Here is a 15,141-nt window from a genome sequence, read left to right on the forward strand (position 1 = left end):
AACTTGTCGCATTTTTGGTGACCATAATTGGTCTGTTTCCACCTAAAAATGCAACACGTGGTATTCGACTATGTTCTGGAATTGGCATGGCCACCTGGGGAACATTAACTTTTCACTTTACAAAATACAAAGTGCTCCGCTCCAGATTTGATGGCAGAATGGTCAGGTTTACTCACATGAGTGTGTTTGTGAAGAACCAGCGGATCATTGCCAAGAAGGCGTAGAACGGCTGTAGGACAGAGGAGGAGAGATGAAAATGTAAAATCATGCACAGGGAGATCTAAACAACGTAAAGGTAGGAGCTCTGCGACAGGTGGAGACACTCACATTGAAGAGCCGCCGTGCGCTGCTGGCGTGATGGTGACTGTTCTTACACATCGCCTGGTAGTCGAACAGAGACACTCTGGCAGACACAACGAAAGAAATGAACTCTTCTGGTCACGTGGTCAGAAATAAATTGTCTGATTTAAAAATATTGAAACTTATGTTTAGTTTTTGATACTAGCGACTTTAAGCTCCAAGAAAAAGTCAAGGTCAGCGGCTAGTCAAGGTAAATATGCAGACAGTGGCATCAGACTGTTCTAAAATATGCATGTATGCATGACTGTCTAAGGCAAGCAGTGATGGGCCAGTGAGGCTTCATGAAACAGTGTCCTTATTTTTAGAGCTCAGTAGGTGGCGCTGTTGGTTTAAAAACGAGGGAAGTTTCATTGAAATGGTTGTTCATTTCCAAAGATTTTTTTGAGCAGAGAGTGCCATCTAGTGGGCTCTGAAACTAAGGACACTGTTTCATGAAGCCTCACTGGCCCTTCACTAAAGGCCAGAAAACACGGCTGCGTCGCAGCACTCATCAAACACTGTGGTTTAGTGAGTAAGGTGAAGTGATCGATAGAATCCATGGATGGAAAGGAAGCAGCGACGGTGTTTAGGGGCGAAAGTAATGACTTTGGAGGGACAAATGACACACAGCTAATTAAGCGCGCTCAGACGTGTTCCGTGCACGTCACTGTGGACCAAAGCACTGACAGACCCATGGTACAGACACAGCGCAGCGCCGCGTCCATCACAGCAGTAAACACTGACACTGGAGTATCGCCCTTGCTGCACAAGTCTGCAGACACTGTAGGAAGTAGCAACAAAAACAGTTTATGACTCATGACTTATTAATCTCGCTGCATAATTTAGGGTTTTCAGAGGAGCATTAAGGGAAAAGAAATGCAGCCTTGTTATTGAGCTGCACGATGATAAAATATGTTCGTTTCTGTAGTCATTAGTGCAAACAGCCCTAAAGGTGCAGAGCACTTGCCAACAGTGCAACATTACTGAGTCAAACCTCATCTGGTGCTGAACACTTTTAATGTCTGGGTGTCGAGAATGTTGGAGGAGCTGCTGAGCTATAGCTCTCTGCAGCATGAGGTGTGAGGATGCTTTCATTCTGTGCCTTCATGCACCCACGTAGACACTTCCACCTCACACTGCTGACTGAACCTGTGTAACCCTTTGGACCACGCTGAAGCTCCCGATCCAACCTGCCACCGGAGTCAGCAGGCGACTCACCCGCGCGACCTGACCACCTGATGGTAGTGAGGGGTTGGCCTCAGGAAACAGTGTCCACGAGATGGCACTTTTATTATCTTTTCAACTTCAACAAAACCTCAGCAAATTTTGAAACCCAGAGCGCCACCTGCTGCCCTCTCAAAATGAGGACACTGTTTCATGCAGCCTCATCAGCTGAGTAGAGCACAGGAGAGAAACACAGAAAGTTGAGCAGAGGAGGAGCAGACGCACACAAGTTCCAGCAGGGGGACACTTTCTTTAACAGCACAGAAACATGACAGGAAGAAGACTGACTGGCTTCAAATGCCAGATGACACTTTTACATTCAGTCTAAAATTTTCAAAATGTATTATTTATTTTGCCAAAAATGGCTTGAAAATGAATCACTTTTGCCAAAATAACTGTTCATTACAAATATTTATATCATAACTAGTGGTGGGACTTAAAAAAATAATAATTTAATATTATAAAATTGAAATTCATATACAAATATTTTTAAAACATTAAAAGAGCTTTAGTTTTAATAAGGTTATATAAAACTTGAATATAGCCACCATCGTGATTTATTGTGCTATTGTCAAACTGATGCAAAAATAAACAATATTTTGCTGTTTAAATGTAAGGATCACCATCATTTGATTCAGTCGTATACCAAATTCAAACTGAAAAATGTGGCTTCTTGTGGCAATACCATTAAACTGCAATTAATTGAGATTAACTTATCACAAATTCTCAAATTACCTAGATTATTTTTTTAATTGAATCCCATCGCTAATAATAACATGACACTAGTGACCTGGAAGATATGTGTCTCACTACAAAACCAAAAAGTCAGAAGAACTCTTCTTTTCATGGGTCATCATCTTCCTGACTTCATACAAACCAGCAGTTGATGTGCAGGCTTCAGTCTCCACTCATGACCAGTATGACATTTTCCCTTTGATCCTCAATATTTCACATTTGAACAAGGTTTTTGTTTAAGGTGTTGTCTTTTACCTCGAGCAACCAAGCTTATTTATTAATATCCTCCAGATAAAATAAGCATGATCTGTATAAGTCAAACAGATCTCGTTCTAAAATCTAAAAATAGGTTTTAATCATTTAGCAGAAGGTTGTTTGTTTCTGAAGCCGTCAGCTGAACAGATGTTCCGCTCTAAACTTACTTATTGAACATTCCCATCTTTATCAGCGAAGCCATGACCGCCCCGTCCACCTCTCCGAAGAAACGACCAACCTGAAAAAGACAAACTGAGGTGAGCCACTTCCTCAGCGAGCAGACTTGGTCTGTGTTTGCCAGGATTAGTGTTTTATAATCATAAATAAGTCACAAAGACACTAGAGTCTGAGTTTCCCGCCCCTGACAGCAGCAGCAGCAGCGGCAGCAGCGAGGTTTTGAATAATTCACAGTATTTTGTCTCGACAGCTCTGTTCACTTTTAAAAGCTGCTTGCACATCATCTCCGTCCGGACTAGACTTTGAGGGCTGTGAGTCAATTCTGCTGACCGCTCCAACAAAACATAACTGACTTTATTGGAGTCATCAGCCAATTGTGAGCCTTCAGTGGGTGGCGCTCTTGCTTTAAAACTGATCTAAGGTTCCATTGAAGCCTACAGCAGCATTTTCAATTCTAAACAGAGCTGAGGATTGCTTTGTTGAGGCATAAATTAGAGGTTTTGCAACTCTCTTTCAGCAGCACTTGGATTAAATGTCCAGTCACTGGGGTGCAGTGAAGAAGGAAGCAGTTGAACAATAACTGGATAATGGCAAGAGTTCTTTGATGCAGAGTTTCTGTCTCCATTGTGATAAAAAAAAGGCAGCAAATGTCCTTGATATTCACAGTACAAACACTCACATTTCAGCCTCACAGGAGAGCACAAAGGTTAACCCTGCAGCACCTTCACAGAGGATCATTCATCACACAAATGCTTCCACTGCACCAGGGAGCAGATCCGGTGTTTCTGCTCGGTCATGCTGCACAACGACACCCCCTGCCTCGTCTGCTTCTCCCCCTCACCTGACCCATTTTTTATTTTTTTTTTATGTCAGCAGCGACTTGATTTCTCCTCTGCTTAAATATTTAGCAAGCCCCGCAACGCACCGCAAGCTGCCACCCTACTGGGAATCCAGGTCTTTCCTTGAAACTTCCTGTAAAGTCTGCGGCTCAGCAAAACGACAGGGAAGCACTTCATCATATTATCTGCTGGAACGCCGCTGGGAACGTCAGCCGACATGCAAATGAAAACAAAACAGCTCTCCTATTAGATTATTCTGGTTGGAGGGCGGAAGAACTCAGCTGACTGCAGGGCTTTTGCTGTTCATTTCACTTCCACCGCACAAGAATTTTATGAAACACAAGAGGACGGAAACTGCCGTGCTGATATTGACTCATCATTTACGGCTCGCACCGGCTGACACACCCGCCCTTTCTAACACAGGCACCAACACCTTACAGCCTGCTGACCATTTGGAATCAACAACTCTAATGCTTTTAGGATTATTATGGCAGAATGAGGACTACAATTTACATAATTTCAGAGTGGCAGATCATGAAATACAACACCAACTATTACCAACAGTAGAAAGTATAGGAGAAAAAGAGAAACGTAATGCACAAAACACAATGAATATAAGGGGGCGGCACCAGGACCACACAGCGAGGGTTGAATTTAGCCTTGCTTATTCACTCTCTCCTCATGTAGTGACCTCTTGACCCGAGCTCAACTCCGATCTGCTGAGTCCAAAAATGGAAACGTCTTCTTTAACAAAGTACTTTCTCGTTGACAAGCGTGTTCCGCTGACCACAGCAATTAAATCTTGCTGGTGTGAGTCTCGCTAGACTGAGCAACTTGGAAGCCAGTTGCCAAGTGAAAAAAAAGTTTGAAAGAGAGAGGAGCAGGACTGTCAAGTGTTCACAGTACTGCAGCAAACTGGACATTAATCCATTTCAATATGGCTCTTAACCTAATCCAATGTCAGTACACAGATGGACTGCTGGCCCAACGATTCTAGCATACGATGACATTGACTTGGAGGCAGTTTTCATGTTAAAAAGTCCTGCGATAAGTGAGGCTTCAAAATATTAAAGTGTTCTGGCAACCTTCACACTTGTGGTCATTCTGCTTTTTTCAGTGACCTGAGTCTACATGGAGCTCTACAAGCCTCCTTGAGCCTAGCCTCATTTCAGTCAAGTGTCGCTTCTTGGATCATGTTTGTCTGTGGATAGACATTACTTAGTTCCATTTCAAGAATCCCAGATACATTGAATCGTCTTTGCAGCTGAACGACAACAATCAAACAATAGAACATATTTCAAGAAGGCTGCGTCTTCCCCCCTTGACAATGAAAACACGATAAGATAATGCTCTTCAAAACATATCTTGGATTGCTGTGACAGTGTTTTGAAGTCGCTGCGATTTTCAACTTGCTACTCCTTTCACAGTTTTTATCCTAACAAAACTGTTCAAACACAGTGGAAATATAAGTGAGTGGGGGAAAAACCTTAGGGATTTACCACTGTTTTGTTCACTTACAGCACTTCCATATTCTCATATCAGTGGTGGGTAGATGAGGTATCATGAAACAGTATTGCAGGGTTCAAGAAATAATGTCCAAATTTTCAGACACCACTTGGGGCTCTTGGTCTAGAAATGATCTTGAATTCGTTGTTCAAGCCCAAACATTTTACAAGAGACAGTGCCATCTATCTGGTGGCCTCTGAGAATCAGGACACTGTTTCATGAAACCTCATCTACCGTCACCAAGTTTCATCATAACACTCCTCTCCTTTGAGCCTGTATTCAAAACTGTCACAACGCTCATCATCTTTTATCAAATCTGCATCAGGCAGTCTGGGAAATGTGAGATTTTTGCCCATCATGGGGGATGATGGCATCGGTTAGATTGAGAAACACCTGAAAAATGAAAAATGGAAACTTTCTTTGCGCATTGTGAGGTAACAGCTCATCCCAAACAGACGATTTTCCCATGTTTTGAGGACACATTTGTCCTCTTTCTAGTGATGTGTTCAGCAAAACTGTCAAGCTTTCAGACTTTTCAGGAGCCTCACAAACATGCAGCTAATCCCACCGCCCCACCACATTCTGGGTTTTCAGGCAAAAAGTGAAATGTCTGCCTGCATATCCAACTAGCCTTTCCATTTAAAGTCCATCAAATGCAATTGAAATAGCTGAATGAAGGAAGGGAGAGGGAGGTAGACCCCAACAGTGGAACTTCCCTTCTTTGACAATAACTGACTTCACTATGGCACCTGAATAGAGAAGATGAGGTGTGAAAATAGAAGTAGAACTGATCATTTTTCTCCAATATAAGAGGAACCTGAAACGAAGATGTGCCAGTCTAATGACGGAGACTATCACTCAGGTGCTTCCCAAACAGTACAACCTCTCACAAGTGAAAAGAATGGGCTATTTATTTATTCATTCTTTCTTGTCTTTGGGTTTCAGACAGATCTTTTTAATGGCACCGGCCCGTTACAATGAAGCCCATCCCACAGCCGGTGGTGCCAGTGTGTAAAACAGCTGCCACATCTGGTCCAATAAAAAGTGATTACGAGAGAGCTTCCAGATGGTGTTTATGAAGATTTGCAATGATCTGCAAAGCTGTAGTCCAGCCCGGACGACCTGCCAGATCAACGGACGACAGCTGGACAGCAACGTCCACCAACTTGGGGACCCTCGGAACGATGAGCCACGCAGCTCCAGAGTGACAAAACAATAGATGGAGTTGAGTCACAGCAAGAGTCTTCCTCCTTTGTTTACCGTCCTGAGGGTGAAGGTGCACTAAGCTGCCGATGTGGTTTTGAGAGCCGTACTCATCAACAGTACCACAGCCAATTGACAGAATTCCCAAAGTAACCCTCGCCTCTGCCTCTTATTTACTGACGATTAAATGAGACAATGGGGCTTTTTCAAGTGACTCAAACCATTGTAGCAGATTTATGAAGACAAATACAGACTTATCTATAATTATATGAAACATTCTTAATTAAGGAAGGTGTCCCAGAAGAGGATAATCTGCACGGTTCATTTGGCAGCGCTTTATCAGCAGATGCTGCGGCTGTTGACATGCACGGTGAGACACATTTTAAATTGCAGTTATATAACACACGTTCATTGATGGTGGCGCCTCCAACATAGACATTCATGGGGTCACCGCTTGAAGCAAGTCTTTGATGAACCAAACTGAACAATGGATATCCCCATTGCTAACACTCAACTTCTATTTATAATATGTCCGTTTTTTTATTTGTACTGACAGTATGTAAGGAATAAAGGTCCCAAATATTACGTTTACTCACGCCTTTTCATTCACGACATTTCTCTCAGTTCCTGAGTTTGGTCTGTTTTAGCCTCATGGTTGGTCAGGGTTTTTGAAATATGGGCGACGCTACTGTTCATTGTTGGAATTCTTCCCTAGAATATTTCTGCACTAAACTAATTCTCACATTTTTTTTCTTTGATTTCTGATCACTAAATAGCTTCATAAAGAATAATGTCTCTGGCATTCTCACTCAAATAGCAACTACTTTTGTGTTCCAGAGTGAGGCCGAAGTCTGGCTTGTGTTGACACATTTACTTCTTTCAATTGACCACCATGTTCCACCTTCCACTGCAAATCTTGACACGGTGGGCTCCACACACAGGCACCTTCTAGGGCACTGTCAGTAAGGGAGAGATATTCAAGAGATACAACACTATACATACAACAGTCCACATGAAAATAGTCACTGTTTGTGAGTGAGAGTGGGATGGAATTTCTGAATTGCAGTTTCAGTTTGATTGAGAGTCCTATAAGTATCGTTGCTGCAACTGACTTATGAACATTATACAGATATGGCTGGATTTAGTGCGGCGGCTGCTGAGGGTAATTGTTTCTACACTGTTTGTTACCGCTAATCTGATCCCATACGTCACACTCATCGCAGCTGAGTAACGACTAAGTGACTACACACCCAACTATCACATCAAGAGTCACTTGGAACATTTGTAGACAGAACAATTTTAGAAAAAAACAAAACAGAGGATCTGGTCGATACCCTGACTGGAGTGAGGAGGGGGATGACGGGGTGGGTAGACTGAACGCCCATACTCTCACTAAAACTGACAGTTTACAAGCACCTAGGACCCAAAACAACAACCTTTAACCCTCTTGTTATGTTATGTTGTGTAACATTTTTGTCAGTACGAAAGGTCTTCTGCTTAAATAGTGTAATAAACATATAAAATATGTGCAATCACCCTCTGCATGTTTACAGCACATCAATACCGTTCCACTCAATCTGACACCGCTGTCAAACTGGAGGCAAAAGGATGTGAGAAACACCAGACTGAGCAACAGTATAATTGTTTGGCATGTGTTTTTCTTATGTAAAACAAGTGACTTGTCCAAACAGAATCATTATCTGTGAGAGGTAAAGAACATAATGCTTGTTAGGATTTTGTTGGATTTTACATAAACAGGCACCAGGTCAAATTACCATAACAAATGAGCATAATAGCAGAGTTAATATATCCATAGTATAAGATAGTATAGTGTGATCCAATTCGCCCCATCACATGCTGAAGGCAGCAACAGAAGTGTCAAGGAAAATGAAGACGAAGTGGTGCAGCAGCCCTTACAAATCGAAGCAGTGCAACTCAGATTACCTTGCAAAAAAACACTACAGCATACATAATAAAGGTGAGCCACATTTTTGGTTCCACGTTCACTCACCTCATTTCTTTCTTTAGAGAGCAGTATGAATCCGTTGTTGTCCACCAGGAAACAGTTGAGATCCTGAACAGAGAGTCATTTCCATCAAACTAAATTGACTCAGTTGAATGATTCACATTTGAAAAATACACTTACGGCATTCTCACAGGTCAAGGGACACAGACCATCAACGTTGGAACACTGAGGAACAAAGAATGGGGTCAGAGGTCACTGACAATTGTGTCTCTTTGAACATTCAAATGGAAAATCAGAGAAAATGGAATTGTTTACTTACATCTGTGTCAGGGTCCTGAAACGACAAGGACTTGTTCAGATCACATCTTAAACTTTGACAATACAGTTATGTAAACTGAGAAGCTTAGTATTTTCACTTGTCTTTTTTTTTTCCAAAGAAAAATGTATTTTTAATACATTTATTTATTTAACTTGTCCATAAAACAGCAGACAGTATCTTACAAATAATGGCACTGGATTAAACATCAGTGCTCCCCAAACCCCAAATCTGCAATGGCAGGATGCGGATGTATTGGCTGGTCGTAGTTCCACAAGTCGTCTCTGTGAGCGGGAGCATATAGGAATAATCTGTCCTGTCACAGCTGCCAGCTTTCATTAATAACGTTGTCTACACCATCCACCTCTACAGGACATCTGCACACAATCAGCCGCAGCTCCACATCGCTGGCCACACGCTCACAAGGTCACAGTCCGCGTGTGTGCGCGTGTATTAATCTGCCTGATGTCATATCTGAGGACAAATACCCACCACAATATCCGTCTAAATTTGACCAGGGAACTTTTCCCACTTCTTTGCCTCATTCTCTGGGTGTTTCCTTCATTTGGAGAAGTGTAAGGGACTTAATGAAATCTGTTCCCCGATGAACATAAAGGAATGGGAAGTAATTGACTTCCACATCGCCAGGACTATTATCGGATGGTCACGTTCATCCTGGTAAATGAGAGTGGATACTTGGGCCGGCTATTTCTCAGTGATGAGGGGCAGCAGATCTCTCTGCACAAATTAAGCAGATGAGTTTGCTCTCTATCTGCAGAATTCAACTTCATTGGATGTGGACACTGAGAATGAGGCCTTTCAGTTTTCTCAAAGACGCCAACACGAGCGATTGAGCTGGAAATCTTACTTGGCAAGCGCCTTCAGCCAGTGTCTTAGGACTCCTCTGGCTAGAGTGGGTCAGGAAATGACCATCAGGGCGGAGGCCTGAGGACGCACCCATGACACGCTGCAAGGATTATTGGCTGCCCCCACCCCCACAATTCCAGCGTCATGAGCCCCCAGACCTTCTGTCATCCTTCTATTATAATAGTTAATATAATGGCCGATCATCATCTTAGCTAAAGTCAAGCTAAAATCTACGTCTTTTTTTTCTATAGCCAAGGTCCTCCATAGGCACCAGCTAGTGACATCCAGGCCACCAGCTGTTTATTTGTTATCCCTCAATCCCTTATTGACCATAGTGTCACTGTCAATATGATTTGACATGGACGTTTTTAATGAAGGTTAAAAATTCAAACTCCATCAGAAAGAGAGAAAGAGTGTTACGGTGGATCTTCTGGCTCCTGAAATCTGAGGAAAGATGAGAGCTTTCCAACAACATATGACATATCGATGGTAAAAAAAGTGATACCCTTACAGGAAATGCTGCAGCGTGAGTTTTTTGTTTATGAAGTAAAGAAAAATCAGGTTGAAAAGATTTTTTTCTGTTACAAGGCCAGTATGTGAGTATTGCTTCACATCGCATACACACTTTACCAACTTTATGGCATCAAAACAACTTGTTGTAAGTTCTGCTTGAAGGAAAGTGTGCAGAGAAACCCAGCAATTCAAGGAAGAGAGGTTTGAAAAATTAGCATACATTCTGCCTCCAACCAGCAGAAGCATGTACTGAATGTCAGGAGAGTATAATGGTGATGAAGAGGTCTCATTTGAGACAGCATTCCTGTTTTTGCGGTTGTGGTTGAGTGCATATCACCTGACCAGCCTCACTGACTGGCCTTTCAGAGGCCCTAGTGTACAGCTCTATATAACACATGCAGACTGGACCACTCCACCATCATCAATATGTATGTTTCAGAATCTTCTGACTTTAAGCTCTTGGTGGGAGGGAATGAAAAACAGTATCTACATTTAAGCTTGGGAAAAAGACCATCAAAGATAAATGGCTGAATTTGGATGGCATGCTACAGATTATTTATAACTCGGAACGCCATGTACTGGTGTTTTCCAAAGCCCATACGTCTGAACTTGAAGCACAAGCCTGCCTATTCCCATTTTTAAAGCAAGTTAAATCTTCCAGAAAGATCAACAAGCCATAAATATGCAGTAGTGCTGAACTAAGAATTACATGGCCAGTTGATGGAATATGTATTTCTTTGATGCTCCAGATTATTGTGGAGTTTTACACTACATTTCATCACCAGTGACTTTCATTAAATGACGGTCTTTGAATTATGTGCTGACCGACGCAATCCACAGCAATGACTTTTACCTCATCAAAAACCATCCATTATACTCAACCTCAGTGCACAGTTAATCGTGGTGCAAACGTGAGCAGCAGCAGGTCGTCCAGACTGGTCGACCCTGCGTGTCCTGGCATGCCAGTCATGATAAATGTTGCAACAGATGTGTGAATGATGCTGGCAGTCACCTGTTTGGCAATGGCCCAGAACCGTTTCTCCAGAAAGTCCAAGGACATCTGCAACCCGATAGCTAAAAATAGAAAAAGAGGGAGAGAGGGAGAATTATTAAGGCAGACGCAGAGGAAGATAGACTCTGCTGAGTCGCTGCCGCGTCTGTGAAGAGGAAAAAGAGGAGGACAGGAAATCAATGAGACCCTGAGTTCACCTCTGCGGTGTCCTGACACTAATGAAGGGGTGTAAACAATCACAAGCCTGATGGTGGGAGCCATCCCCAAACACTGACAATTATGCTCGCCACACAAGCGTGGCTTGCTGTTTAACTGCTCGCGCAAACAAGGAGAACAATAAAGTCAAGACTCTGACACAGCAAGGGACCAGCTAGTGGCACCATCTATCTATCCATCATCCATCCATTGTCCCCTTCTGTGAAATTCACGCTCCACATCGTGATATAACTGTTATTATATAATTATAATTATACTATATTCATTATTACTATTATTATTATTATTATTATTATTATTAGTAGTAGTAGTAATATATAACATATAGTAGTAGTACAGTAGTACTATAATAATAATAATAATTATTATTAAATACTTTGTTTCAGAACCTTAAACAACAAGCTACAGAGGCACCAGACAAGATTGTCATAAGAAAAATAAGAAATTAAAATAAGAAAATTAATAACAGCGGTTACATGGAAAGAAAATGACGATTAAATCACATAGTTTTGCCACAATAAATATATCAAGATAGACTTTCCTATCTAAATGCTGACTAAAGTAGAGAAGAAAACTCTGACAACCGTACAAAAATAAAAAAATTGTAAGAAGGGAATAAAAGGAAAAAGATCATGTTAATCTGAGCAATGTGAACATGCTGGAATTAGTGACCACATTTCAAATAAATCTCACAGAAAAGACTGACAACGAAGACAAGAGCAAAGAATACGATGATATATTCAGATCAATCAGGTGATCTTATGGTTCCTTAAAATGAGACATTAACCAAGAAAAGGTGGGACACAAGAGAAGACAAGAGAAGGGGCAAAACCATGGCCCATCCAGAGTCCAGGAAATGTAAGGTTCTGAGGGCAGCTTGGCAGGCTACAAATGTCACTTAACACCACACACAGGTGATCACATAATCCCATAAAATTGCATAAAACGTGAAAGAAACTCCACAAACATTCTGTTTCCTGTGAAGCTGAGAAAAGAGTTCATAGACGGGAAGGTAAAACTCTTCCCCAGGACGTGCGAGATGACTGACTGTGACTGAGAGTTGACTTACATGGTCAAAAGTTGTGCAGTCAAAGCCAGAGGACTGGCAAGATGAAACTTTCTCACATTTCTAACTCTACCTGAAATACAAGTCTGATCACACAATATATATTATCGTATTAATAAGAGAACAATTGTCCCAGGAAAAGAACAGCAAAAATGGTGCAAGATTTTATTTATATTCCATTTTATTCCATTTCATTTCAGTCTCACCTAAATCATCTAAATTGAATCCAGGAGTTGTTGCCACACTGCAAAGAGACCTCTTTATATATGTATAAATGGGCTAGAACAGGCCAAACAATACACTTGTGAACCTCAAGGAAAAGGCAATAATAGATCCAAATGGATGAAGATGTCTTTAAAATGAAGTTCTGTAAATAATGTCAACAGCCATTCTTCAAATGCTGTGTGGCTTTTCATCTGAAGGAAAACTGTTTTCCATCAAGTTACGCAGGCGCACCATTGTGAGATGGAAAGAGAAACAGATTAGCCTGCTCAGAGACAAACATCAGGTGGAGCCAGCACATCATTTAACAACCGCCGAGTGAGGGGCCCATCCACTCAGACATGTAATATCCCAGATAGTGTTTGTCGACTCAGTAATGAAAAAGGTTTTTCATGTGCTCCACTGCAATACAGAACACGTCACGCTAAGTTGCTGTTATTGGAAAATCAGAGAGGCTGTAAAACCTTTTATTTAGCTCATTTTGTGTTATTGAGAATTTCCCTGCCAGCAGGTTCCCAGAAACATGCAGGAAAACAACCACAAACGTTCCCTCATCTAACAGTGAAGCGCTACATTTATGTGGAATCACAGCGTCTTTTCAAAGGCTGCAAATATAAATATGAATATTACATCAACACAGCAGCACATGGAAGTGCTTTCTTATGTTTTCTGCATGTATGTTATGGTGTAATACAGACCATCACTCCTCGCGTACCTAGTGATAAGTTTGGTAAGATAAACTAGAAAAAAACAAAACACACAGAGAGTGCATACCTCAGTGGCACTCATCTGGAGCCATAATGATTTGTTTAACACTCAAGTCATTGTCCTGTATGCATTTTACTGATACAATTTATGTCAATATTCTGAGTGCAATGGTCTTAAACGGACAGCAGGTGGCAGTACTGCTTCTACAGCCTAGCTTTAAGACAAAATTAGCCACATGAAGAAAAGAGGAGAGATTAAAAATGTAAAAAAAAAAAATTAGTCAATCCACATTTTGTCACTACAGTCTTTAACTGATTCGACTGCAAGTTGTACACATAAAAAATGTCAATTTTCTACCTGTTGTACAGCAGCTGGTCACATGACCAGATGTCAGTGGAATCTTAACTGCATGCATTTGTAAACTTCTTTTTGTGAATATTTTTCACAACTTTTTTAAAAAGAACATTTTCATTGTATTTTAAGATATATTTTACACATTGAATCAACACACGAATACAAAGACACACACAGAAGATGAAATAAACACGTTTTAAATAAACAGCATTTGTTTTGCCCTATTTTTTGATCCTTGATTAACATTCAATGTTTTAAATTAATTCTTCAGTCACATTCATCTCTCACCCTTTAATATTTCTTGTTTCACAATAAAATAACTTCAGTCCAGATGTGTAGTTAATGTAAGATGTATGCTAAAGGTATCCTCCACTTCTACTCTAATAACGTACTTTCTGCTAACATCGTGGTTCTCGTTCAACCAGAAAAAACAACTGATGCGTAAATTAGATCAATAACAGAATGAATAAAAAATCTCATAAAAAACAATAACCAGGAGTTCCAACGTCCTCAGGGTTGTATTTTTGTCAAAGTTACACTGACTCTTGATCTCTTGCTGGAAAATACCACGCAAAGAGCTTTCGGTTGCTTTGTCCCCTTTTCAGGTAGAGTGACTGTGCTGCTTTTATATCCGCTTAGATGTCTGCCTCACTCCCAGTCCAGTGCAAGCACAGAGAAGTGTGAGCATATTTTCTGCATGTTTTAGCACTTCACCTCTCGAATGATCTCCTGCAAAAGACTTTCTCCCGACACACCAAGAGTTGTTCCGGATTTAAAGAGAGGATCAGTCTGAAGGCCTGCTCTTGTTGTGAACTGGATGTGACCTTCTAGCACTTTGAACAAGTTCAGAATTAACTCTGTGTTCTTCCCTCTTAAGTGCAGAGTCACCGGTCTGCAGATTCACTCCAGTGTTCTTAGTTCCTTCCCGTCAGCAGTGTGCTGATGGGTGACCTTCAGTGCGGCAGATGTCACACGCCTGGATCAGTCTCAACAACTTAAATGAATATCTGCTTCATATAGAAGGACACAAGTGTCGAGAATCTAAACGTTCATGTGGCTCTGCCTTTCATGCTTTAGTGGCAACTGAAGGTCACTGATGTTGAAGCTAATCGTCACAGCAGGAGACACAAGGTACTACACAACAGACAAACATTTTCAGAAATAAGAAATGGCATCATTAATAGCTGCTGTTAAAAATGTATACTTTTTTTCATGATATAGGTTAAGAAATATTTGAGCAAACACGCACGCACATGCACACACCACACAAATCCTGCGTCTAAAACCGAGTTTTAAGAGCTTGTGATTTTTATCAGTAAATCCTGGGAACAGTCATGATTCACAGGGAAGCCAAAGTGGAGCTTCTTATTCTTTTGTTTTGGTGTGGGAGTGGGTGGAGAAGCCTACTACGGCTCCTCGCAGCCTATCACATGCGGACTGGAGGTGGATCTCAACACATTACATTTCACAAAATTGCACATTTTGTGGTCGTGAGTGAGCTGGCAATGATTCAGTTGAAGTGTGAGTGTCAGAGGTGCAACTTTAACCTGTGCGATATTAGCCACACAAGAAAACATAATGTTCAGGTGAAGAGGATGTGTACAGAAATATAAGAGAACATTG

At 41.3% G+C, this 15,141-nt stretch overlaps 1 protein-coding gene across 5 annotated transcripts in view; it reads right to left on the reverse strand.

Annotated features, from left to right (window-relative positions):
- Window positions 1-15,141, reverse strand: part of LOC128770299 (voltage-dependent calcium channel subunit alpha-2/delta-4-like) — a 58,866-nt gene that overhangs the window by 4,368 nt on the left and 39,357 nt on the right. For all 5 annotated transcript variants that reach the window (XM_053884557.1, XM_053884560.1, XM_053884558.1 and 2 more), the window contains 7 exons: window positions 10,953-11,014; window positions 8,564-8,578; window positions 8,425-8,469; window positions 8,290-8,352; window positions 2,721-2,791; window positions 328-403; window positions 177-229 (listed from right to left, as the gene is read on the reverse strand). In XM_053884557.1, coding sequence (XP_053740532.1) covers window positions 177-229; window positions 328-403; window positions 2,721-2,791; window positions 8,290-8,352; window positions 8,425-8,469; window positions 8,564-8,578; window positions 10,953-11,014 — 385 coding nt within the window. The remainder of the gene's footprint in view (window positions 1-176; window positions 230-327; window positions 404-2,720; window positions 2,792-8,289; window positions 8,353-8,424; window positions 8,470-8,563; window positions 8,579-10,952; window positions 11,015-15,141) is intronic.

Source organism: Synchiropus splendidus, chromosome 14 (assembly GCF_027744825.2).
Source record: "Synchiropus splendidus isolate RoL2022-P1 chromosome 14, RoL_Sspl_1.0, whole genome shotgun sequence".
Taxonomy (NCBI): Eukaryota; Metazoa; Chordata; class Actinopteri; order Syngnathiformes; family Callionymidae; genus Synchiropus; species Synchiropus splendidus.